General features: G+C 39.7%; 1 protein-coding gene across 1 annotated transcript in view; it reads left to right on the top strand.

The window, feature by feature from the left end:
* LOC103474550 (lissencephaly-1 homolog) overlaps positions 1 to 26,109 on the top strand; it is a 33,663-nt gene that overhangs the window by 2,504 nt on the left and 5,050 nt on the right. The window contains exons 2-8 of the mRNA XM_008425615.2: positions 5,104 to 5,423; positions 14,394 to 14,478; positions 18,351 to 18,425; positions 18,655 to 18,861; positions 22,898 to 23,066; positions 24,703 to 24,805; positions 24,939 to 25,167. Coding sequence (XP_008423837.1) covers positions 5,392 to 5,423; positions 14,394 to 14,478; positions 18,351 to 18,425; positions 18,655 to 18,861; positions 22,898 to 23,066; positions 24,703 to 24,805; positions 24,939 to 25,167 — 900 coding nt within the window. The 5' untranslated portion in view covers positions 5,104 to 5,391. The remainder of the gene's footprint in view (positions 1 to 5,103; positions 5,424 to 14,393; positions 14,479 to 18,350; positions 18,426 to 18,654; positions 18,862 to 22,897; positions 23,067 to 24,702; positions 24,806 to 24,938; positions 25,168 to 26,109) is intronic.

A 26,109-nucleotide genomic window follows, 5' to 3' on the forward strand; every position in this document is an offset into this window, starting at 1 on the left:
ATATACATTTCTGGAAACTGTCCTTAGTTAACTTGAGCCATATTTACACACCCAGAATTGATTTATAAATGGTGAGAAAATCAGTTTCAGTTACTTGCATAGTTGACTGTTTTCCCAGATTTCCAGCTGACCCTGAGGAAAGTTGCTGGAATGTAAAGATCTGCAGCTGATAAAGCTTTACATATTTGATCTTATCACAGACAACTTGGTAAATTTGAGCCTTTACTGATTAGACTTTTTGGCAGGATTATCAGAGGGTATGGACATGAGGAAAGTGATTCATTGCTGTCTTAGCCAGGATAAACTGTAAGTCAACCTAACCCACAAATGACTTTGAATATAACATTAGTCTTGACATAACACCTAATGGGTTCGACTGGCTTGTTGATTCTTGTTAAAGAAACAGGTTCCAGCTCTAATAGACTTAATGGTAATGTGCTTGGAGAGTCTGCAGGTTTAATTTGAAAACTTATCCAACCTGGTATCACTCCCAATATTAACTGAAATATTTAGAAAACTCTCCAGATGTATTGATTTATGCCAAAGCTGGGAAACGTGCATGTCAGCTTTGATGTCAGACATTACACAAGTTCTATATTTATCATATTTGAGTAAAATGTGAAATTGCCTGTTTAAGCACATAACGATATGTTAGGTAGAAAGGGTCAATAGCACAAATTAAACCAAAATATTAGTTTTCATTTTTAGAAAAAGTTGCATAAAGCTAGAATTAAACCGAGTAAACAAGTTTCTGTTGGAGAGTGTTAAAAGGAAAGAGACACCAAAGATTTTGTGGTCAATTTCTAACCACCGTCTATTGTAAAGCTGGTACCTGCTGATACTTGCCCTTCTGTTGTGAAAAATCAATGCCATCCCAAAAGTAAGAGAGCAGCTGGTGTTACACAGCTCTGCTGTTCAACAAAATATTATTTTAAAGAAAGAAACCTGGATTACAGAGTTTACATTTTAAGCTGTCTTAAGTGATCGATTTAAAGAATTGAGCATGGTTTATATAATTTACTAACTGTAAAAACCCACAGCTGTAAATCCTGTAGAAAACTCAAACCCTTTAACTTTGATATCCCAGAGACTTCAGTGATAAATGCATCAAACTTCTAGTGTTTGATGAGTCTATTAATCAAAAGAGAATTTCCCCCCTCCCCCCCGACTACTTGAGATGTTTTTCTTTCTGGCATGTTTGGCACCACCCTTAGACTGGGAGTGTCGTCGTTACTGTCAGTGCGCACAGTCACTGAGGCCACAAAAATATGGGCTGCATGCAAACGTCCACAGAGTCCTAGTGGGCTGGTACCAACGTTTAAGCCACTCTGGCTTCGCGGTCGCATCTACTGTAGAGCGTACTGAAACGCCAGAGTCGGGATACGATGTCATTATGATGTTTTGGTTCAACACGTGCAAGGTTTGTTTTTGCCCTGTGGAGTTTTCTATTACATCTGACTATGGGCGTTACTGCAGACATTTGTCTTATATTTGCTTCTGCTATTGTTTCACCTCACTACTGTCTAAAATCGATTTGACATTTAAGAAAAGGTGTCCGGTGCCACAAACGCAATGGCTCAAAGCAGGTGACAGGATCCTAAACACAAACTTAACAACTATGTCAGTCAGTGAATCGGTAACGGTATATATCTCCATAGAAACGTGATCAATATCAATAGGCGATACTTCGGATAGAATATTCACTGAACTCCGATCCAGAACCACACAGCACTCTGGGGGATGTAGGCAAAGGAAAGGCCTTTAGTCACTCAGCCTCTCAAGGCCAGCTAAGGTAGGTTGGTAGGTAGGTATTTCAGATATTTAAAACAAAAACACTAATCAATCGTTTCCTATGTCGACAATTATAAATATGGATTGGGATGAAACGCTTAAATCGCGATACATTTTTCAATCTTGTCCTGCCCTAGTCTGGATGATATCAAAAGAGCAAGATAAAATATAATGGCTGAGCTACAAGTTTGCATGCTATAAATAGTTGTACAAGAGAAACGTTTCACTTCTTTTATCAGCAGTTTGACATTTCCAATAATGCTTCACATGAAAAATTATTCTCTTATTTCAATGTGTCTTAGAAAATGATTTTGGATTGTTTTCCACAGCACAGTTTTGAACATACCTTTTTTTTTTTTGTGCATTTCATCACCACTTGACTTGGTTAGGAAGAGAACTAGACTGTTGCCAAGGACAAAGTCCCTGTTGGTGACGTGAAATCACCAGCAGAAAATGAAGGTCCACCGGATTCCTGCTGGTTTGGCTGCTTGTTTTAGAAAGACGGTGACGCAATGACACCAGAGGAGAGCGAATGTGAGTCAGAGGTGACTTTGGGGTCGTAACGGCCAGCCTTGTTAACGTTGCTGCAGTGCTATGTTTTGCGATAAGACATCAGGACAGAGCTAGACTTCACCCCAGGCTCAGTCGTTCCTCAGGGGTGTGGCCATGTTTCCCCAGACATGAAAGCATTTATTTAAAAAAAGAAATCCTCATAATTACCTGTTTAATATTTTGCCTGCAGCAAAATGCGTTTCAGTCTTACATTCTGCTACTACACTTTTTTAATCTTGAAATCAAATATTATGCTACGTTTACATTCATTTTAGTGAGATTTTTCTAGAGTTGCAAATTTTTTCATGCTTTTATTTTGACACCATCGTCCAGATTTTTCCTCTGATATCTCAAGTTCTATTTGTATTCGTTTTGCATTTGTTTCTATATTAGGCAGTGGACATTTTCAACTTTGGCAGATTGTTTTTTTTTTTCTTCTCTCTTTTGTTGACCTAGTAAAAGCAGGGCTGGTGACCTGATAATGGGACCAGGGTGTGGCTCATTAATTTTGACACCAAGTTGCTGTTTTCCGAGATCAAAAGAGACGCAGGACAGTTTTCTATTATTTAAAACGGGGCGCTTTAACAACAGATAACCTCCAGGGATGCATCAGCAAATTGCATCTTACAAAGTCAGCATGGTCTGTGACAGATTCCTATTGTTTGGTTCCTGCTGCTAAACAAATCAATGGGAGGAAGATTCATTAGGGTTATTAACCATCAATGGGCAGATTTACTGCTCCGTGTCTGCTGCTCAGACTGAAGACTCAATATTTCTGCAGAGCCAATTAGCTTGGATGACGTTGCTGTAAAAACCTTTTTAATTTCTAGAGCTGCCATTTGTAAAGCTTCAGGAATGGTGTTTAGGTCAATTATGGATTTGAACATCAATGTAGCTTATACATACATTGCATGCATGTATAAGCTACATACATAGCTTATACTATATTCTCTGTATTAATAGTGATAAGTCATTCACGAGTTAGTTTTGTGACCCTGGCAGCTGCCAGAAAACCCTGCATGTCATAATCCTCTCGCAGTCGCAGTCTGTAGGCGGACGTTTGGACAGCTGTCAAGTGGCGATGTGAGGGTCCAGAGGTTGGGCATCTGTTACATCAGCCTGCTTTCTGTTGTTCATGATTTCTACAATCTGCCAAATAAATGTTTTAGTGAACAGCAGCGATTAAAAATATTACATTAGAGGCATCATGTGATGATTGGACTGTGTTCATGGGATGAACATCTGGAATCAGACTGAATCTGCTTTTTTTTTTGTGAATGGAAACAGAGTGACGTTTTGCCTCTTTTAAACATGTCAGGCCAATTTTTAATTTAAATTTTAAGGGTGCTGACCCGCAGTTGGTCTGAGTGCACAGTATTATTTTATGGAGCAAACGGTGCAGAGAATGTCACAACTCTCTCCAAGAACTGTGTGTTAGGAACAGCAGTTTTTATCCAAACATCAGGCCGACCATTGTCCAGTTTGGAATGCTGGGAGGATTTCCTGGATAGACGTAAACCCCAACTACAGATGTTCTATAGGTTTGCCTTCATTACTGATGTCACTGATAGTTTTTCGATTGCGTGTTCAAGTTGAAAGTCTTAACTAGTAGCAGATATGGGCCTGGTGGTCATCTAAAATGGTCCTTTTTGAGCTGTTGTAGCAGTGGTTACCACTATTGTCTTGTAGCAAAAAGGATCTGGGATCAAATACCAGTCTGGGCTGCTTCTGAAGGGCATTTCTGATGTTCTCCATGTACATGCATGAGTTCTCTCTGGGTACTCCTAAAGGAGAGACGAATAACGGTGATGGACTGTTATCCCTCCACTCGCCTATTGACCGCTGGACCGCACCAGCGTCTGGATGGAGGGATTTCTAGTTCTTATAACTTTCTGGTGTTGCTCCCAGCCTTAATGACCATTTTCTTTACTTCCGTTAACATTTATTCATACCACAAGCCCAAATAGTTAAAATATGCTGATGTCTGCCTTCACTAAGTTATGTAAATTCGTCGCAAGCCTCTAGAGAAAGCCGTTTGGCTTAACTTGAACCTTTCTTGTCTGATACCTGTTCCAGTTGACTAAAGCGATTACGCTAAATGCCTAGTTCACAAAACAGTATTGAAATGTTAACTGCAAATAATTTTGCTCATATAAATTGTTGCTCACAAAGAGCACTTTATTCTACATTTTGCAAAACAGTTTCCTTTTATCACTCAGCCAGGCAGCTCTTGTGTTCAAATGATGTTGAGGTTTTACTGTCAGGAGATTTTGCTAGCAGTACAAGTGCTACTCCAGCCTTTATGGCTTTGTTCTATTTTTATTTTTTTTAGTGCTGGTAACCTGTGGGGTGAAGTATATTTCTTTAAAAAATGTAGGTCAATGCTTGAGAGGCAGTAGCTGCAGGAGGAGACTGCTGGCAGTGCAGATTAGGAAGGTAAATGTGTGAGGAAACGATTATCGAATGTGTGTGGATTGGACATATTTTCTCAAAAATAGAGAAACAATTTCAGATATTCTAAAGTCAGTTCTATATTGCTATTGGTGTCAAAGGTGTTCTGTCATAAACCCATTTTCTTTCAAAAACAGAGGTATGTTATATTTAGACATTGTTGACTGAATCTTAATTAACTTTTTCTCTCCGGTGCAAACACTATGACATTAACCCTGGGCTACAAACATCTCTCTTCTCTCCTGCTCCTCATGTTGTTTTTTCATGCATATCTAATGCTGACTTTCCCAATTTCCCTGTCCTCCCCAGATGCGGTGTAGACTTGACTGGTGACTGGTCTGCACTCTCGCCGCTTCCCTCATTCCTGGAGATAGTCAAGTTGGAGGGGGGGCAGATTCCTGCGTTCCCCTCCTCTTAGTCTGCATCTTTGTTTGGGACAAAAACCAACCACTTGCGCCTGGAGTACACGACCCACCCTGTCTCCTCGTTCCTGGCTCAGCACAGTTCATCCTTTGACTGAGGAGATCGCACGATCTGCAGGAGGTTCACTTTTAACCTGCTGATCCCTCCCGGCCCCGCCCATAATCCCCCGTCGCCATGGTGCTGTCACAACGGCAACGAGACGAACTGTAAGTTGTTATTGCACCTCTCTTGAGATCTGCGCAATTTCAGATTGAAAACTTGAATTTGCAAACTGTTCTTGCCTCAAGTGACAGTTCATACACTTTGTGTGATGCGTTTCTGATGACGCTGTGTGAAAAGAGTGAAAACTGTTTTTATGAAGAGTTGTGGACGAATCCATGTAGTTTGGTTGCAAAAGATTCTCCACACATTTTGTTTCACAAATTGTACTGATCCACAACATGCTTACATTTACACAATGTAGAAAATTGCACATTGTTAGACTTCTTATCAAATAGTAAGCTTGTAAATTCAGCTACTTTTATGAAAGAAACTGAAATCATGAGTACATGGTTTACCAGAGAGGATATAAAACTGCAATGCTGTTCTTGATCTCTTAGGGTTTTTTTATTTGGCCAATATTTTAGCTCAGATTCCATTTTAGTTTTTCTAAAGTACACCTAATTTATGTGACGTTCTTCTGTTTTGAACATTTTTGTCAATATGTTGTCAGGCCCCCTGCTTCAACCTGTCTAATCAAATCTGAGGTCCGAACATTCAGTCGCTGCTGATTTGAATCTCATGTTTCTTGAATCTGGTCAGTAACATGAGCACAAATAACCAACGTCAAAGAGGCTTGATATCGCCTCAAGCAAGATCTGCCAGTACAAAGAACTTATAAAGGGGACAAGTAGCTTGTTTTTCCAAACTAAAAAGATAAACACCTCTTAACATTGCCATTCATTATAGGATGGACCTCTCTCTGTGTTGAGGCAAGGTGATGTATTGACACAGGATGTAGTTTATTTCAGGAAATGGGGAATTCGTTTCTCTTTTTCCCTGGTCAAAGAATCAATGTGTTGTTGACATTTCCGGAGCCCTCCTGAGGCCCGAAGCTCAAATCTATTGATCCCTCTCTTTGCACCAAGAAACCGTCATGTTTACTGTAGGGCTGTTGTAAACGAATGTTTTAGTAATCAAGTATTCTATCGATTATTCTTACAATTAATCGAGTAATCCGGTTAAAAAAATTATATAAGATATTGGTAAATCTAACATAACAGCAGAGTTATTATTGGATATCAATATCAGTCCAATTTTTCATATTTAATTAATTTCTTGTAGTTTAGAAAATTAGGTTGCAGGCAAATGCTCAACATATCATTATGTAATCTATGGATGTTTTCTGGTCAGAAACACACCTGATAGTCTGGTTGGTAAACTCTGTTTGATTGGAGACAAAGAGGCAACATTGGTTAGATGAGCTGATGCGGTTCGCTTTCACAGTGCACTGTCAAATGAACCAAAGCTTTTTAAAAAACCTGTGCACCCACTTGCCTGTGGTGGCGCTGCACCAAGTACTACTGAGTTAACCATTGTGAAAACCTATGAAGAAGACATGAGAGCATTTTCTTTATTCATGAAATGTCAACAAAAATGGAGTGTCGTCAAATTTTAGCGAGATTTCTCTCTTGCTTTGGCAAAATACCACAAGCAAGCGCTAGACTCACATGTTAGTTTTGCTTGCATTTACCCAGAATGCCCTGCTTTTGGGGTGGTCTCGGGTCAAAAGGCATTCACAGTGTTCATTTGAACCGCACCAAAGTTTGTTTCATCTGAACCTACACCTGGGTTTGTAGAGAGTTTGCATCACAGTTTGATTGCGTATTCATACCTGTCCAAACAAACCAAACTTTGTAGACAGACGAACTAGATTAGATTAAGGTGGAATAAAGAGAGCTGGTGTGAATGAACCCTAAGATCCCAATAAGAGGCATTGAATTTGTGGTTGTATTGTGACAAAATGTGGAAAAGTTCAATTTGTATAAATGCAGTGAACCAAGTCCTGCTGAGTCTGTTGGCTTGGCAATTAGCTCCTGATGTGTGGCACTAACAGTACAAAACAATTGGATCTTTAAGGTTATAAGAAATATTTGTTTATGAAGAATACAGCAGAAATAAATTGTAGAGATGAGTAGACAGTTTTGGTAAGTATTCATTTTGTGTTTCACCCCGTCAAAAGATAAAAAAAAATGCTTCAGCGTTCACATGACAAGGCACTCCACATTCCTGACAGTGTTTCAGTGTATCTGTGGTTGTTGCCTTGCAAAGGTCTGTTGGTATGGAGGCATCTATTGGAATGCTAATCATCGCTATTCAGAGGAAGTGTTGAAGATCCCCCACCACAACCAACATTGACTACGCTCCCCAACCCCTCTAAACCCGGTTCTTAGCAGCACACGTCTTTGGTGCCGTCGCTCAGAGGAAACACTTGTGGGACCGCTGGAGTCGCATTCAAATAGCCGTTGCGTTCCACCCGCCGGAGATGTCCCTGCTCCCAGTTGGAGCTCTCATTGATCGGACCATAAAGCGACCCTAAGATTGAGTTTCCCAACTGGCTCCCTCATTTTTAGATACAAACCCAGCAGGCCTTTTCAGTGCATCACACAATAACTGTCAGATTGCTTGCCGTCACACCACATCTTTCTTTGTTTCCCTTCTCTTAATTTGCCTTGACTTTAACACACATTCAGCTAATAAATGTTCTTATTTTTTCCCCCTGTTTTGCTATTTCCAGTAACTGTTCAGTCCGGTTCAGTATGTTAATTTGATTCACACAGATGTAGAAATCAATACATTGCTTTTAATCCCGAGTTTTGTTTCTTGAGCTTGATGAATTGCTCTCCGGCACAGAGTTTAAGTTCAGCTAATCTTAAAAAGATGATCTTTGTCCTCTAAACCGATGTGATTTTTGTCAGCACCACAGTCAGCTGCTGTGTTGGTTCAGCATCTTCACAACAACTCTATTTTTGCCCGTTCCAACCAATGAAAGCGTATTTGTGTTTCTGTGTAGGGTCAAAGGACTCATCCCTGGCAGCATGTTGTTGAAACAGATGCATAATACAAAATATCTGCTCTCCTAAAATACCCGGGGGCAGCCATGTGCAAATGGGCTCTTGCTTTTGTGGCTCCTCCGAGCTTTACAAAGAAAATCCCTTCAGCCACCTCCATTTCGTAGTCAACAAGATGCGTCATGTGAGTTCTGTTTGCCATCTTTCTCCTGCAGCAAATGTGGTGGCATAATGGTTATTTAAAGATTTAGATGTAAAATGTTGGAGAGGAGTCACTTTGTTCACCTGAGCCATGGGACAAATATGCTGGGTAAAACTACGCCGTAATGATCATCCTACCTTAATCTGTGGCTCCAATTTCTGCAACTCTCTAGAGAGGTTTGTGGATCGTTAAGTACAAAAATAACACAAAAATGGGTCTAATGTAGTGAGACAAATGTGTAGCGGAAAAGCTGCATATTGGGTTGCTAGGTGATGGGCTTGCATTGCTAGGTAACCAAGCAGTTCCCGCCGATTGTGACTTGGTAATTAGAAGATTTTTCAAATGGTTCGTTTTTCAGACACCTAAAAAAAACATTAACTTGTTGCTAGAAAACTGCTGGGCATATTTTATTTTATTTTTTTGTTTGTGCTTGGATTGTTTCTAGAAGCAGTGGAAACTCAAATGGAAGTAAAACAAAATGTGCAAAAAGTGAATTTAGCATAATAGATCCTCTTTAAGGAATACATTATGACAATATCAATGATAAACGTAGGTTTTAAAATTCAATAAGACTGACATTACATGTGGCCTAACAGACAGTAAGTGGGATTACCATTATTACAGTAGTTTTACAAGACATAGAAGTGATTATAAATATTAGTATGAATAAGTTCATTCTTGAAATATGAACTTGATTTGCATGATTTTCTGGTTGCACCCAAACATATTTTCACTTTTAAACAGTACATCAATATATTATAGTTGAGAGACGTCTATTGGAGTCCAAGCAGTTCCTCATAATACTACCAGTGTTTCATACAGTGATTTTGCGATGACAACTTATACTCAAATTATGTAAATAATTAGCAATGTAATAAAGATCTGCTCTATTAATCTGTTACATTTCTGTGAATTTTTTTAAATTATGCGCTTCATTTTAATCTAAAGCTGTTTATGAATGGCCGCCATAGAATTAAAAGCATCGCTGTGTGCTACACACCCTTCATGAAAGAAGTGTGTTTTGGTGTGTACTCACACAGCTGGCTTTTCAGCCGTGTCTTTCTTTAGATCTGCTCCTGCAGGTACATGTTTGTAGTCTTTACTACAAAGACCAAACGTTGCATCCATTGTTGAACCAACCAAATCCATGCTGGATTTAAACACTTTGCATTTGTTTGTTTTTTAATGTTTCTGGTCTGGTTCCCTTTGAAGATTTCTCCTGGCTTAATAGTTGATCCCCTCTGTGATCTTCCTCTTATTTGAAAGTGAAACTCTCATGTTCCGCAGCTTCATGAGAGTTTGACTCTTTATGGAGTGACCTCTATCTCTTCCTACCTAAAATAATGTCACTGACCAGCTGTGTGGCCAAGCAGTGGTTGTCCTCAGGTGCATCTTGTCACTAATTGGGACTCTGCAGATAAGATGGATCTTAAATTTTAATCAGTAACAGATTTAACAGGGATCTTTTTATAACTGAGCTGTTAAGCAATCTTATCATGAGATTTCTGTGTTGCTTTTGTGTAACTTTCTCTTTGAAGTCATCAGCTGTTCAGTACATTCTTAAATTATCTTTCCACCAGTCTGCTTTCCTTCATGCTTCGTCTGCTCAGCTGAAAGCGCCTCTTGTTGCTTCTAGCTTGGAGCCTTTCTGAATCTGTACACTGATTATCTTTTAATATTTGTTGTTTTTTTTCCTGACTTTTGAGATTAAGTAACCAGCATTTCTGTTACAAGTTTATGTAGGAGCAACTCGTCTTGCAACAGGTGAACAACACGTTCAGTCTTAGGTGTTCATATTTCTGTTAGTTTGTTTGAGCACTTTGAAAAATATTTCACGGTTCTTTTGGTCCTGATTAGAAGTAACCCAATCAAGCACAAGGTGTTTTTCTTTTTTAAATGACTAATTTAATACACTTAAAACATAAAATTCACAAACAAGATTAAGTGTAAGTCAGATCTGCAGGTTTATTTTTGGTCTATTTCCTCCTTTGATACAAAATAATCTGGGTTTGCTTTGAATATCACCCATCTTGTAGGCCTGAAAGGTAAAATTACACTTCTTTCATCAGCAGTTAACTGGATTAGCATTTTGTTCAAACCTGTTTAATATTATGGTGAACATCTGTTGGTTGGTTTGAAGAGATCCAAACCAATATGGATCTCTTCCAATATGGAAGAGGAATATGGATCTCTTTCATATTGGTTTGTTTCTAGCATTGTAGTAAAACAGAGAAATGAGACAAAATATACAGCAAAACCCATAAGGCATTGCACAGTTAACCCCATCAATCACTGTGTAAATATTATCCACCTGTTTATTTTTTTGACATTTTAAAATGATTCATATAAATTATTATATTTTTTTTGTGTCTTTTACCCAGAAGCTGTGATCACTTTATTTTTCAGATGGGATTATATGAGTCACTTCATTGATGATGTGATCATATAACAGGAAACGGGAGGATGTGACGCAGTTCAGCTGACTCACCTCCTTTCTCTGAAGGATGAGCTCACGCGCCCCTCATCCTTTGCTTGTATCTGTTCACTCGGCCGTTTATGCCGCCTCACTCATCTGAGCTACAGCCATAGCACAGATCGCAGCACTAATGTCACCCACATGAGACGGGACAGGCTTCACTCAGACCCTGCAGGTCAACAATTTTTGAGCCATTCGCGAGCCTCCTAAGCCGTTTCTATGTCCTCACATGGACAGGCCTTTAATTTCACTCAGGGGAAGTGAGATTCGTAGTTATTGTCTCACTGTTTTGTTTTAGCCCCTCTTGTGTGGCATCTCTGTCCACAGCTTTTTCTCTCCATCTCTCTACTCATCTAGCTGTTCGTAACCATGGAAACCAGCTAGCTTGCACCCTTTCTGTTGCCATCAGTGAACATCAATCTGGTTGCCTGTGTTTTCTTTTCTTTTCTTTTTAATACAATCAGTCTGTCTTTTCAAAAATACATATTGATGGATGTGGGATGCGTTAGCCACATTCAGGGGGAAACGATGTGTTTAGGGAGTGGTGGGCTCGCCTTGTCGGTGCTTTTAGCTCTGTAGGTGGGTGTGTTAATGTGTTTGAGCGCTGTGTTGTTGGAACACCAGGAGAAAAATGAAACGTTTACCAACATCAACCCGTTCTCTTGATCTGCCTCTGAATGTGGATGAGATAAAAACATTATTTTTTTTCTATTTTAAGATCGACGTAAAGCCACTTTTTGTTCGGCTCTCTCCTCCGTCTTGAGATCCACTTTTTTGCATCAGTTTCCTACACATTTAAAGACTTTCCCAGACATGCTGCAACACCAAGGCCCTTCTCGTTACTACTTTTGCTTGCAAGCGGGCTGCAGGCGACCTCCTGCCAACCTTGAGCTGTAACGAGGTCTGCTCCTGTTGTCATGGGGATTCAGGTGGTGGTAAGAAGAAAGGGGTTTTAATGCTGCACGCTGCCTGAGAGGGCACAGGGGGCACAGGCTGGGCTGACAGATTGTGGCTCTTCATACTGGCACAGCGAAGCGTTGCCTCTCTGACAGCTTGTCGGGGATCTTCTGGCGTTAATGGTCTGTGGAAACATCGGAGGGCAAGAAGATGTTGGGTTGCAGAGGAAACATTTTGCTTTGATGCCTTTTGAATTCATTGTCTTTTTTTATTTTGGTTTCAAAATTTTCAAGTTGAAAAGAAAAAATTATTAAATAATTGATCAGAATAAGCCTGTTGGAATCTATAACTGGAAGTTCTGTAGTTTTTTTTTTTTATAAAACTGAATGACTCATAAAGAACCAGAGTGAAAGAAAATGTGAATTTTCAGATGACCTCTTGGTAAAAATGTCTTGTATTACAGATAGTGGAACATTGGCCTCATTATTCTCTCACATCTTGCTGACAATATTATCCTTTTCAGCAGTTCATTAAAGTGCTGCGTTAATTTTAGCATATTTCGTGTTTAGCTTTGACTTGTTGATGTTTCGGCTTGTTGCATAATTCATTGCAGTTCCACTTAATTATGCACAGACAAAGCTGACAGAGGAAGTATTTCTGCTGCTTTATAAACTTTGTGCTTTGAATGTTGTGAAGTTTAATTACAGGTGTTTCACACCAGTGTTTTTAACCAGAGAAAAGCATTATAGATCAGTTTATTTCTGTCCATTTTATGCATTCAAACACTAAAGGAATGTGATCAAAGTCTGAGGTTGTCCAGCAATCGGATGCTTTAACGTGAAACAAACCATTAATGGTTTTATACCTACAGCTTTTAATGCAATTTATTCACACAGCAGCGGTTTTGGATATCAAAGTGGGGCTGCTTTGTGAAAGCTAACTTTAGAAAATCTGACATCAGGAGCCGTCCTTATTGTAATTTTTATTATTTTTGAGCTAGGAAAATCCAAAGTATGGATGCAACATGAGCTGAACAAACAAAACTAGTCAGGTGACTAAACAGTCACCTGATTTGTCTGTATGATAATACAGATTCATTCATACAGTTTCATACAGACTCAGATTGACTCTGAAAAGCTTATTCAGGTGATGATGGTCCAATAAATGTAAATCTAATATCTACATTTTGGTGTAAATCACATTGCAAATATCACCATATTTCCTAAAGATTGCACTTCAGACACAAACATTTTTTTCTTATTATTTTATTTTTACATCAAGCTAATGAACATATTACAACTTCACTTAATAACTAATTAGGACATCTAAGTTCCTTTTTCGTTAGAAACTTCTATTTTTATTTTGAATATGATTAAAAATGCATTTTATGATCAAGATTTTTTTTACCATCCCTACATTAACTGATTATCTTTGATCTAATAATTTTAAAAAAATCAGAACACAGTACTATATAGTTTTTAATATTACCATATAAACTAAGTCCAATCTTTTACATTGATAACATTTACATTAGCTTCTTAAAGGAAATGTACATGAACAACCTATGAACAATTTAACCTTTGCCTTTCGGTTTGACGCTGTTAGTTGGTGGAGAAGCAGCACTATACATTATTCCCTTTTCTGCACCCTCATGAGAAACTAATTAAATGGAGAATAAAACCTGACCTGTTGAGACTGTGACTTAAGCCTCATTAATAACTCTTGGTAAATTGAACTGCTGCTGATTCTGCAGTCGTAACCCAGCCCTGTGTGTATGTGTGTTGAATGCGTGTGTGTGTGTTTTAGGTGGAAGCTCACGAGACTTAAACCCCCCCCCCAAAAAAAAACGGAAGAGTGAAGGCAACTTCCCCTCTCCTGGCTTTCAGCCGTGTCTGCCTACTCTATTGTCTGCACTATCTGTCCATCTATCTTCACATTTTTGAATTTGCAGGCCTACCGCTTGGATCCCCGCCACCTTTTGTGTCTTCGAAGTGCTGCTTTTGTTTGTCTGCAAACCTGAGCCTGACGAGGAGAAGCACCAGCAGCCAGAAGCTTGCTGGGTTTGCAGGGATTATTGTGTCTGCCAGTGATTTTTGTCTGTTTCTTTCTCTGTGTGGGGTTGGCGATGGTGAGATGAAGACACTGGGTTTCATTTTCCACATAGATACACCACGGGGAGTTGTCCGTTCTCCTTGTTTGCCCAGAGCAGTAGGAACTCATTACAGATACGCTCTGAATTTGTGGCAAACTGATAGAAATATATCTGCAGCAGAGAGCATGAGAGGGTGTGTACATGACGCTACAGGCAGTGCCAGCTGGATTTATGCATGCAGAAGCATTTGGATTTCTTTTAGTGATCCAATCCTGTGTGTGGGGGGGGGAACATGTTCAATTTGCATCTTTGTCTGACACCTTTTGCTGAACGTGCTCATTTTCTGTCTTCTGTTCTGAATGCGTTTCCCATTAACCATGTCGTTTCTCATGGCACTTTAACCACTATCTAGTCTGCTAATCTGGAGAACTAATTATGGCTCCTCTTTGTCTCTTTCAGAAATCGAGCAATAGCCGATTATCTACGTTCCAATGGATACGAAGAGGCTTACTCCACTTTCAAGAAGGAAGCGGAATTAGATAATGTGAGTAGATTAAAAACGGACACACGCATCCGCCCTGCACAAACACCAATTTATACTAACAGTATGTCTTGATTCCCCATTTATTTCTCATTTTAGTCGACGTGTTCTCTAGTGTGACCAGGAGCACCTGCACCCAATTAGCCTGAGTTGTGTGATGGGGGGCGAGGTGCAGCAGGATTTTAGTAACCAAGCTTTCATTCACCTGAAACTTATTGGGTTCTTCTTGCTACCAGACATGCACAGATCTGAATTTTCTGGTTCATTCCAGGTCTCTGGTTTGTGGATCTTTGACCATTTTAGCTGATCCCGATTTTTCTTTAGCACTGCAATATACTAAGATGTAAAAAAAAAAAAAAAAAAAGGAAAGAAATATCTTTGAACCTTTTTGCTTTTCCCTCTTGAGCAGATGTTGGTAACCATTATTGAGAGCAGAGATGAAATGACACCTTATGAGAGATCAACTGCTGTGAAACGATTCACATTTCATATTTTTTTTCTCACATTGTCTTCAGCTTGTTAATGAATAAAATGGTTAGTATTGCAAAAACAGCTTTTCCATGCTGTGTATATTCCACAAAAAGGCTAAAAGCTTGAAAGGATGAAAAGAACCACATTTAATATTCTCCATCCAGCTTTCTTGTGAACCGCTGAAAGCCTTGCTCTCTCTCGTTTTCTTGCAGGATGATCTTTTGTGCTTTGTTTGACTTTAACAAAAATACAATGAGATTAAATTAGTTTGAAAAATATTTGTAGTGATCTGGGGGTTTGTTTTCATTCTTTTCATATATAAAAGAACATGATTAACATGAGAGTAAGCATATTCATAACCAAAGATATGAACATTTTATTAGAATTACAATAGCATCTATTTTTGCCCCTTGCTCTCATTAAAATTTATAAAGATTGTTACTTGGATGATAGATATTTTAGCGTTAGAACAACATAAAGGAGGAATGCAGAGCTTTAACTAAAAGCATTTTTAGTAGCTGCTGTTCATTGCATGGCAATTATTTCTAATATATTTAGATCCTCTTTCAATCGTCGGCTCAGCCTCGTATTTTCAGCCTCATACAGCAGTCTTTCACCTTGCCTCCACGTGATGCTCTGCTGGTGTGTCTTTATCCGCTTCCCTCCCAGTCATTTTCCATGTGGCAGCTCTTTGGAAGCAGCATGAATAATAGATGAATGGCACAGAGGGGATCATTGCACCCTGTTGGGTTGTAGCACTGAGCCACACACACCTTAGCAGAGCCGTGCCAAACAGCCAAGTGGTTTAGCCCCATATTCCCGATTCCTCATCATTAAGCTTTTTACAATATTTTAGTTTGGAGGGAAAATTTTATCCACTTAAATGTCCTTCACCTTGTGGCTACTTAAGTTGCAGGTTGAGGTCAGGACTTATCAGTCTCTAGCAGAAATAATTAATGGAAGTCATTCTCCTTTTTTTTTCCTAGATGAAAGAAAATGCACATACCTGCATGCACAGGAAAACACACATATGTTCATCATGAATTGCCAACAGACTGGCAGACTGCACTGTCTGGCACTTGTGGTTCAGTTTGCATCTTTGTGTGTTAACATCCAGGCAGATGGCAGATGATTGAAGACTTGTCCAGACGAGATTCCCTCTTCGTTTTTATTATATTTCCTTTTCCTCCTTCATTACCCCTCCTTATGTGTCTTTCCTTTTTATAGTTTGGGTCCTTCTGAGGAATCCCCATTCTGTCATTAGGAAAGTGCTCTAGATGGATAGACGTAGAGACTCTGGTACTGCAAGAAAATCTTCTGGATGATGTTGCTTTGTTTAGAGCTGAGGGTGTAGCTGTGAAGTAGGAGCACAATGTTAATTTTCCCTCTCACTGACGCTGTAGCTGTCTGTCAGTGTGGGTTTTTGATGCTTTGATAGTTTGTAGCACCCTCAAGGCATGGGCAGACACACACAGAGGTACTGGATCTGTTGTTTGCTCAACATAAAACAATACCTCCTGTTTATTTGTAGTACTAGTAGGAACCTAGTATTGCACAAAGGTGAGAAGGGAAGAAATCTACCAATTAGAGGGGTAGATCTCTGATTTGTGAGTATGTGAAGGTCTACAATTACCAACATTAAATCTATATTTTTTCTAGCTTGAAAATTATTATTCAAACAACGTTAGCAGTTTTGCCTCGTTTCCACTGAGCAGTGCAGCACGGGTTGTTGTGGTTTCCATAGTAAAAGCAGTTCATGCATCACTTTTCCCCTGTAGAGCCGTAGGACGATGGTACAGTTAGGGCGGAGCTATCAGCGTCACACAACAGTTCATTGATTGAGGAGGAGAAAAACGTCACTGCTTGAGACGAGCATGAGACATACCAGTGCGTCCAGTTTGTTATCAAAGTCATATGATGTGAGTTTGGGTTTAACCTCTCTGCCCAGTGAGAGTTTAACATGTGGTGGAAACGTTTTCCTGAATACGCCGGACTATAAGACGGCGTACCGAACCGCAACGTACCGTTCAGTGGAAATGAGACGTTGGAGAACTGACTCTCCATCATCAGAAAGCTGCAACTGTATTAAAATCCTTGAAGTTATGGGACATGGCTGCCTGAACAAATAAAACTCCACTAAAAGGAATGACAGAATGTGACATTTTAATGTGGTATCTAACGCATTAAAATACCAAAGGCGCCAAATTATAAGATCCAGTTAAATTAAAAAATGAGAGTATCCAACCTGGTACTTGAGATGAAAAAGTTTAATTTTGTTGTCAGAAGTGTTTTATTATAAGTCTCTAGAGATGCCCTATAAAGCCTGTTGCGATCGATTATTAGTTATTTATAGTGGGACTAAAGGTGATGTCACACTGTGTGAGAGAGGTCTTACAAAACACTACAGCTAAACTGGATTTCACTGTTATTTCAGAACAAAGCCAGGATGAGAATACCGAGGTTGAGCTTTAAGCGGTCTTTAGCATCAACATCTAATGATTGGGACTGTTAGCATTACTAACAGCCTTATTGTATTCCCTGTACAACAAGTAGAGATCTAAAAACACTGTTTCAAGACTATTAGAAGTGACTTCTTCAATTAGATTAAATCAAACGGCTTTTTAAAATGTTGCTCCTCAGTTAAGTTAAGTTAAGCGGTCCACTTCAGGCCGGTCACTGGCTAAGTGTAAAATCACTGGATTTCTTTGTCCACCTCAAATGGAGGTACAGTTTAAGATGTATAAAAGCAAAGGTCCGCATTAAAGAGTAATTGTTTTGATTTGTTTTCACTCAAACCCTCTCACTTTGTCACTTTTAATTTTAACCCAATTTCCTCAATGTTTTCAACTTAGACTCGTCTTTCCTCAAAGGTTAAAAACTCTAAATCAAAATATCTGAAACGGCAGCGCAAACCTAGTTGTTTTGAACACAATTTGAAATTGTGATGGACACGTAGCAAAATTAGTCAACAAAGGCCACAACTAGGGACCAGCTCAGAGCATCAGCCTGAAGGTGGAATCAGACTTGTCTGCCAGCGCTGCCACAAGTTAACTTCCACCGCTGCCTCTGTCCCGGCTGTGTGGCAGTAAGCTGCCTAAGCCTTTCTGCAAGAGATTAGCTTGTGTGAGAAGGATTAGGACTAGTGTGTGTGTGTGTGTGTGTGTGTGTGTGTGTGTGTGCGTGCATAGTATAAGTGTGTGTGGTGTACAGTAGGTTGGCAGAGTCTGGAAGCCAGCCTTGGTCTGTGTGTGGTGTGTAAATAATTCCCTGTTCTCTTTTGCTATAGCTGCAGACCTCAACATGCCACTCCAGCTGGCCCCCGTTCCTTAGGCCCCACTGATTATGCTGAGCTCATGACTTTGATTGGCTTTCTTTGTGTCTGATATCCTCTTGTTCCTGTACAGAATGAAGAACTGGATAAGAAGTACGCTGGCCTTTTGGAAAAAAAATGGACCTCAGTCATCAGATTACAAAAGAAGGTTTGTGGGGTGTTTTTTTTTCCTCCTCTAAGAATGCTTGTGGGGATTACAGTCTTGTGAACAGTTCGTGACATTACAGCTGAACACGGTGCTAAAAAAAAAAAAAAAAAAAAAGAAATCATGGACACAAGTTTAAATAATATGTTGGGTAAAAGCTGATAACCAAACACACTTTCCCGTTTTTGTTATTTCACCTGTATTTTCCTGTAACGCTGTGAACTCTGGGCAGGTGATGGAGCTCGAGTCGAAGCTGAATGAAGCTAAAGAGGAAATCACCCTGGGTGGACCAGTAAGTCAGAAGCGTGACCCCAAAGAGTGGATCCCGCGTCCGCCTGAAAGATACGCGCTGAGCGGCCACCGCAACCCCGTCACCCGCGTCATCTTCCACCCGGTCTTCAGCGTCATGGTGTCGGCCTCTGAGGACGCAACAATAAAGGTCAGTGCCCCTATAAGGAGAGGATTCTGTAAATATCGAAGGGAAAATTCAGAGTTTTAAGTGGTTTGTTAAAAGGTACCGACTGGGAAGAACCTTTTGTCCAGTAATATTTAGCAGCCAGTGTTTCTGTTGGTGTTGCTGGAAAAGTGAAAAATGCTGATTGATAGGAAAAGACAAGAACACCAACATGGTTTCAAAGTGCCTTGATTGGGACTCAGAACACTTTTACTAATAATTTTCTTGGATGCATGAAAGCTCTGCGCAACTTAAGTTTGAAGAAACAAAGAATAGTTTTCCAGCTACAATCAGATCAGAAATGTACAAAGACAAAAGAAAACGTCTGCCATATTGGAACAGCTGGAGTCTTAAAGATGTCAATGTGGCAATTAAGGATCTTCACAGTCGCACTAAACGGTTATTTTCATTAGTTTCTGTAATTTGCGTTGAAAACTGCTTGGTTGCAGTTCATAACAATGGCTTTTTCATTTGAAATGAACACTGTGAAATGCAATGCGTTAAGGGTTTCGGCCTGATGGAAGAGAAACTCTTGACATATTTTGCTCTTGAAGCAGCAGATATTTACTCTGGCTTGATATGCTGAACACACATGGCAGTACGAGCCACACACAGTGGTACAACAATGGTCATTGTTGGAGAAGGCTGCCTGCTGTGGACTTTGTTGTACATTTTTAGAAGTGGCAAATTGTGGGATTTTATATTTTTTCCTGTTTTCTCGTAACCATTTTCATATAAACATTATGTTTTCAACTAAGTTCATTTCAACAACATCCTACAGCATGATTATGATATAGTTCTCAGATGTTAAATATGTCATGGATGGCTGAAATTACTTTTTTTTTTTACATCTTAATTTATATCCAATTACAGCAAATATATTTTCTTCTGACAGTATTTATATTAGACTGAGTTAATGTTCTGTAAATGGTTGCATCCCGTTTTTGCAAAAGGAATAATTCCTATGCCTTTCTCTCCCTGATTGTACAGATGGCACAGCTGTTGCTCTGTATGGATGATATTTAGATATGCTAATGTCTTTTACTTCAGGGTGTTTGCAGTAGAGGACACTTTTAAATGCACTTTAGGGTTTCAGAAGCATTCTTAACTCTTGTCTCTATTTTCATTTTGTCCAATTTCTTTTCCACAGAAGCTAACATTCAGTTAAATGAAGCTGGTCATTCCTCCTGTTATTTCACCTCCACTGCATTCCCTTCAGCCTTTTCTCCCCCTCTGCATCAAGGATCTCTCTCTTGCCATCCAGACGTCTGTAGAATCCATATATAACTCCGTCAACCTGCCTCTGGGCAGCTTTTGCTGCAGCATCCCTCCACTGCCTCACTGCACAATCCCAATACTCTGCTGAGCTGTTTGTTATGCATCTATTATTCATGAGACAATAATGGACACTTGTACGTTTCCTACTAGCCCACACCCACACAGCAGGGATCTTTTCCTCCGCGTTTTGGCACAGTGATCCCCCCTCTACACCCCGCCTCTCAGCGTTCTGGCTAATTTATCTTCCACTTAAACCATTAACCGTCCCACCATGAGTACCCACCTTCAGCTATCCGTCCCCGAGGAGCAGTCAGGCTCCGACTCTAATTTGCGAATTCAGCCCTGCTTCTCTGCTCGTCTTTCCTTGCTTACCTTTTCTTCCTGTTGTTAGACCTGACTGTGTCCTACTTTCCACCTTAGGAGCTCCATTACATTTTCAATCACACAGACTTGTTTTGTTAGAAACAGGCTGAAAAACACATGTTGGCTTTCACTGAGCCAGAACAGAGAGATTAAAGGAATAGCACTGCTTAGTTAGTCAACTCTACAGGTAACAAACTGACTTGCAAACAAAAACATGCAACACATAATTTCTTGTTGAAACGGTTTATTTAAATTTACCTTTTATTAACTTGGAAATCTTGAGTTTACCTAGACGGCACATTATAAATGCATAGTTAAGAAGCTAATATTGTTTATTTTGGAGTGACTTGCAGTTCTGTCCAGAAGTATTCATATTTTGTCACATTACAACCTCCAGACTAAACGTTGTTCCTAAATGTGAGGTGGAAGGAAAATGAAATGCGCTTTTCATATATTTTAAAAAATAAAACGGTAACACTTTATTTGAAGGGATATACATAAGACTGACATAACACCTGTCATGAACATAAAGAAGTCTTTATGAATGTTTATGACAGTTGTCTTGAAGTGACATTCGGTAAATAATGACACTTTTAATGCAAATTTGCTCTAAAAATTGCATTGAAAGTCCATTAAAAATGCTAACTTTGCATTAAATTATCATAATTTACAAAATCATGCAAAGTTGGCATTTTTAATAGGCTTTCATTGCAATTTTTAGAGCAAATTTGCATTGTCATTATTTACCGAATGACACTTCATGACAATTGTCATAAACGTTCATAAAGACTTCTTTATGTTCATGACAGATGTTATGTCATGTTTATGACAGTGTCATGTCAGTCTTATGCACACCCCTTCAAATAAAGTGTTGCCAATTAAAACCTCAAGTATTATGTATTTGTTCCACACCTTTTTCTGTGACTAACACGGGTGTGTGTAATTTCTCCTCAATAAAAACCTGAAGACCAGACAAATCAGGGAATTGATGACCAATTTAAGACAGGGTTAGATTATAAAACCATATTCTAAACTTGGAGCGATGATAAATCCATAATGACAACCTACCAGGACATATTTTACTGATGGAGAAGCAGCCAGGATGGCAACTCTGGAGTAGCTCGCTAATATTTTTCAGATCAATGGATTATCCAGTTTGAGTTTTATATTTTTGCCTTCACTCTGTAAATCTGGTCTAATTAAAATTTTGATTAAGTCCATAATATTTTGTTGCATATTAAATCTAAGCAATTAATTAAAATGAATGTGCTGAAGTCCCGGTTCCTAACATCACGTATCACGTCCCACTTAGATACAAGGTTTCCCCCAGTGTTTTATAAGTCCGGCGGGCCACCAGGCTTTATTTGTGCCCCCACCAGGCTAAGCATTGCTCATTTAAGTTTTTTTATGTTCGCATTTATTCCAAGTATTAATCTTTCAATCTGTCAATAACACATGATTATCAAGTGATATTTTTAAATTTTCTGTCAACTTTAAAAAAAAATTTAGCTCAAAAACACGATGAATGACTTTCATTGCGCCCAACCATCGGGCTTGGCAAGCTTTCTGGGGGAAACCTTGTAGATCTGATAAGAAGCATCGGGTTTTTTAAGTGACACAGAACCTAACTTAGTTTGTATTCCCTAAAAAGCAAATGTAATTTGTTTTTGAATTCAGATGAAAGCCATTTCCACTGTAATGATGCACATTATTAAGAAAGCGTAAAAATGCAGCTCCACGGGGAGTGCGTTTATAGCTCAGAAGCTACAGATGAATAATGCAATGTGCTGTACAAACACATTTCCCCCCTCTGCACTTTGCACCTCCTGGCCATCTGTAGCTTCCTTCAGAGCGAGCACTGCGAAGGAAGGGGGGGGAGGGGGGGCATCTCCTGTCACCGTATGCCCAGAATCCCCTCACCCCAAGAGAGGGACCAGAGGAAGGTTTATCCTGTGACAAACCGTCTGTCTGCTCAAAAGCCACAGACTGAACAGCTCTCTCAGGCTAAAGAATCAGGCTCTTCACTGTTCACACCATATTCTGTCTGCAGTCCAGTTGGCGGTGCCAGACTTAGCACAACAAATGGTCTGCTGGCTTTTATCAAGCCCTTTTTTAATAATAACAAACTGATTTGTTTCACGTTAATTTATATAAAAAAAATCTTTTTAAATTGTAGTTGATTAGTTTTGTATTGTATAAATTTGAACTCCTCTGTATTGGTGAACAAAGATCAGAAAATGGTGACATTAGTGGTTGAAAATATTTCTGTGACACAAATTGTGGCTGTCTAATTTGTGTATTGCCTTTTATATTTTCATTAGGAATCAAAAAAGCTTTTGTGCATTGAATTAATTATAATCACTCCATACTGTGTGTGCAGGTGTGGGACTACGAGACGGGAGACTTTGAACGCACACTGAAAGGCCACACAGATTCGGTTCAGGACATCTCATTCGACCAGACTGGCAAGCTGCTGGCGTCCTGCTCTGCAGACATGACTATCAAACTGTGGGACTTCCAAGGCTTTGAGTGCATCAGGACCATGCACGGTGAGAGGACGAAGCAGCCGTCTCCGGCTCTCTGTGCACACGGTGTTGTTGTTGTTTCCAGGTCACTGCTGACTAAATGTTGTTTGACTTGAACATCGTGTTCAGGTGGCACACGTGCTGTTTGTTGCCACTTCAGACCAACCTGACGGTCACAACAGATGCCATCCAAGGGCGACTTCACTGTGTTTACAGGGACGATCAGTTTGTGGGATTTGCATCCTGATTAAACATTGATCATGTGGGGTTTCGTTTCAAGGCTCCGTTTTGCCTTATTCAGATTATGAAACAATGCATCTTCTGGTGTATTTATGGTGATGACACAGTTTTATATTTGTGAGCACATAACCTCAGTCCAGTATAGTCGGTGTGTCCATAATGTCAGAATTTCTACCCTACATCCATCATCTATCATCTATTGTCTTCAACTTATCGGAGATTGGGTTGCTGGGGCAACAACGGAGTGCCGTCAGATTTTGGCGGCTGTATTGTTTTACTTTCGTCCTTTGTGAAAGACGAGTCATTTCTCCAGGTAGCGTTAGATTTGTGCGTTTGTCTCAGTTGTATTTACCCTGAATGACCTGCGCTGTCGTCCGCTTCCTGTTTGTGGAGTGGTCTCTGGTCCGCTTGGTCACATTTGCATTCAAACCGCACCGGAGTTCACTTTAACCGAGCCGATTTAACCAGTTTTTGGAAAGTTTGCCTTTTTCTTTTTGATCTGCATCAGAGTCTGATTGTGCAATAACAGCTCCTCCAATGAACCGAACTTTCTAGGCAAGAGTTTGATTAAAGCAGACTGAAAGGCCTGGTGTGAATGCACCCTTGTTTAAACGGATCCTTAAGCTCGTTTCACCATTTTAACATCCTAATGGCTGAAATGAATTATGGCAGTGTAGTTTACATGGCCCTACTCAAATACAATGCATGCTCAGTTGCATCTAACCTCTACTAAAGGTGCCCATTAATAACTGCCTGTGAATCAGAAGTGTGAATATTAATGAAGGTAATAAACCCACTTGGTGTTCAAGCAGAAACCATTGCAACTTCTGCAGATATCCACTGGATTTTAACCTGATTTCTCTACAAATCTGTCATCCAGAGTCTGCTGGATGGTTTCATTCCTGTAATATACTAACAACCTTTTTTTTCCCCCACCAATTCATCTGTTTAATAAAACAAAACCAACAAGGCCAACTGGTGAAGTGGATTACTGCTATTTGGACAGCAGTTTAATTATCATCTTCAGCAGCAAAGCACACTTTTCTGTGGAGCTGCCCCTTTATATCACAGTCTGACAGTGTGTGTGAGCACTCACACACACTTGAGCTGGCCTTTTAGGACATACTTACCGTCTTCCTCATCAGTTTAGCAGCTTAAATACGGCCCAGCGTCTAGTTAATTAGGCATCTCTTATTCTCTCTGGGGGAAAAAAAAATGTCTGCCTGGTTAGTCATTTAATTGCCTAATTACGACCACACCAATTGGCTTTGCAGTATTTGGTGCTGAAGATGTGTGAAGAAAATTAACATATTATTTAGAAACACTGCTTAACAAAGCTCTAAGTAGACTTGTTATTGTTTTAAATGTTCATGTTTCTTGCTGATAGTTGATTTTATTGTTTGTTTGTTTGTTTTTTTAGGACATGACCACAATGTTTCATCTGTAGCCATCATGCCCAACGGAGATCACATTGTTTCTGCCTCCAGGGACAAAACCATTAAAATGTGGGAGGTGGCAACTGGGTATGAAAAAACAAAAACAAAACACAAAATATCCACGAATCAATCTGAAACGCACGAGAATCACAACATTTTTGTGTTTTTACGCTTTACACCCACTTTGATGATCTAACATCAGTAATTTCCTCCCCAATAGATACTGTGTGAAGACCTTTACAGGCCACAGGGAGTGGGTTCGTATGGTGCGGCCCAACCAGGACGGCACGCTGATCGCCAGCTGCTCCAACGATCAGACGGTCCGCGTTTGGGTCGTGGCCACCAAAGAGTGCAAGGCGGAGCTGCGGGAGCACGAACACGTGGTGGAGTGCATCTCCTGGGCTCCAGAGAGCGCACACCCCACCATCCTAGACGCCACAGGCTCTGAGGTGAGGAGCTGGTGTAGGGCTGAAACGATTAATCGATTACAGAAATAAGTTTGTAATTGTAACTCAAGAAAGGCCAATTGCAGAAAGATCAACATTTTCAGAGCAGTAATTAAGCCAAAACTGTACAAAAATATATACATTTTGCTTTTAAGATGTAGATAAAAAAAAAAACCTGTCTGTAAATATTCTCTACCCAGAACTCCTCAAATGGGATCGTTTTAGCTTCACCCGATTTAAAAAAAGAAAAAAAACTCCCATTAAGCACCTTTTGCTGCCAGATTAATCAGTTCATCCAAACATTTATGAACAGATCTACGCTGTATGTTGTCAGGTCAAAGGTTAGGGTTGGGCTGAGCTTTTCACATGCGGATGTTTGAAGTACGTGGTTTCTTTGCCTCAAATGATCAAGAGTTCTCTACAGGAATGCCAAGTTACTGCTATGTAGGCAATAAAATGTCTTTTTCTTATTTAAAACAGGAATTGAATTCTTTCTTTGTATTTCTAATCTTTAAAATAAATGAGCTTAAATGGAAAAATATGCAGTTTTTTTTTTAGCAGATTGATTAGTCTTTGGTTTCAGCCATTAGCTATTTGATGATCATCTGTTTTGAATAAACTTATGATCATCAGTTTTGCGGCTCACGTTGCATTTAGCGGCGTCTGTTTTGCAGCGGCTTGTCAGGTGGTGGGAGAGCAGACAAAGCAGCCAGTATGAGATTAGAGTGGTGAATCGGTCCTGCTGAAGACACATTTGCAAAACACTCTACCAATCATCTTGGTAGTTAATTGGCAAAAGATATCAGACAATCTTTGTCCAGCCTTGTGCTCCAATCACCTCCTGAGACCGATCGGGCTCGTCGAGTTAAGGCAGATCTGAGAGGTAAACTCATAACTGGGTCCCGAGATGCAGTGACGTTTTCACACCGTGTCTCATTATCACCT

This window comes from Poecilia reticulata, linkage group LG13 (assembly GCF_000633615.1).
Source record: "Poecilia reticulata strain Guanapo linkage group LG13, Guppy_female_1.0+MT, whole genome shotgun sequence".
Classification (NCBI taxonomy): domain Eukaryota; kingdom Metazoa; phylum Chordata; class Actinopteri; order Cyprinodontiformes; family Poeciliidae; genus Poecilia; species Poecilia reticulata.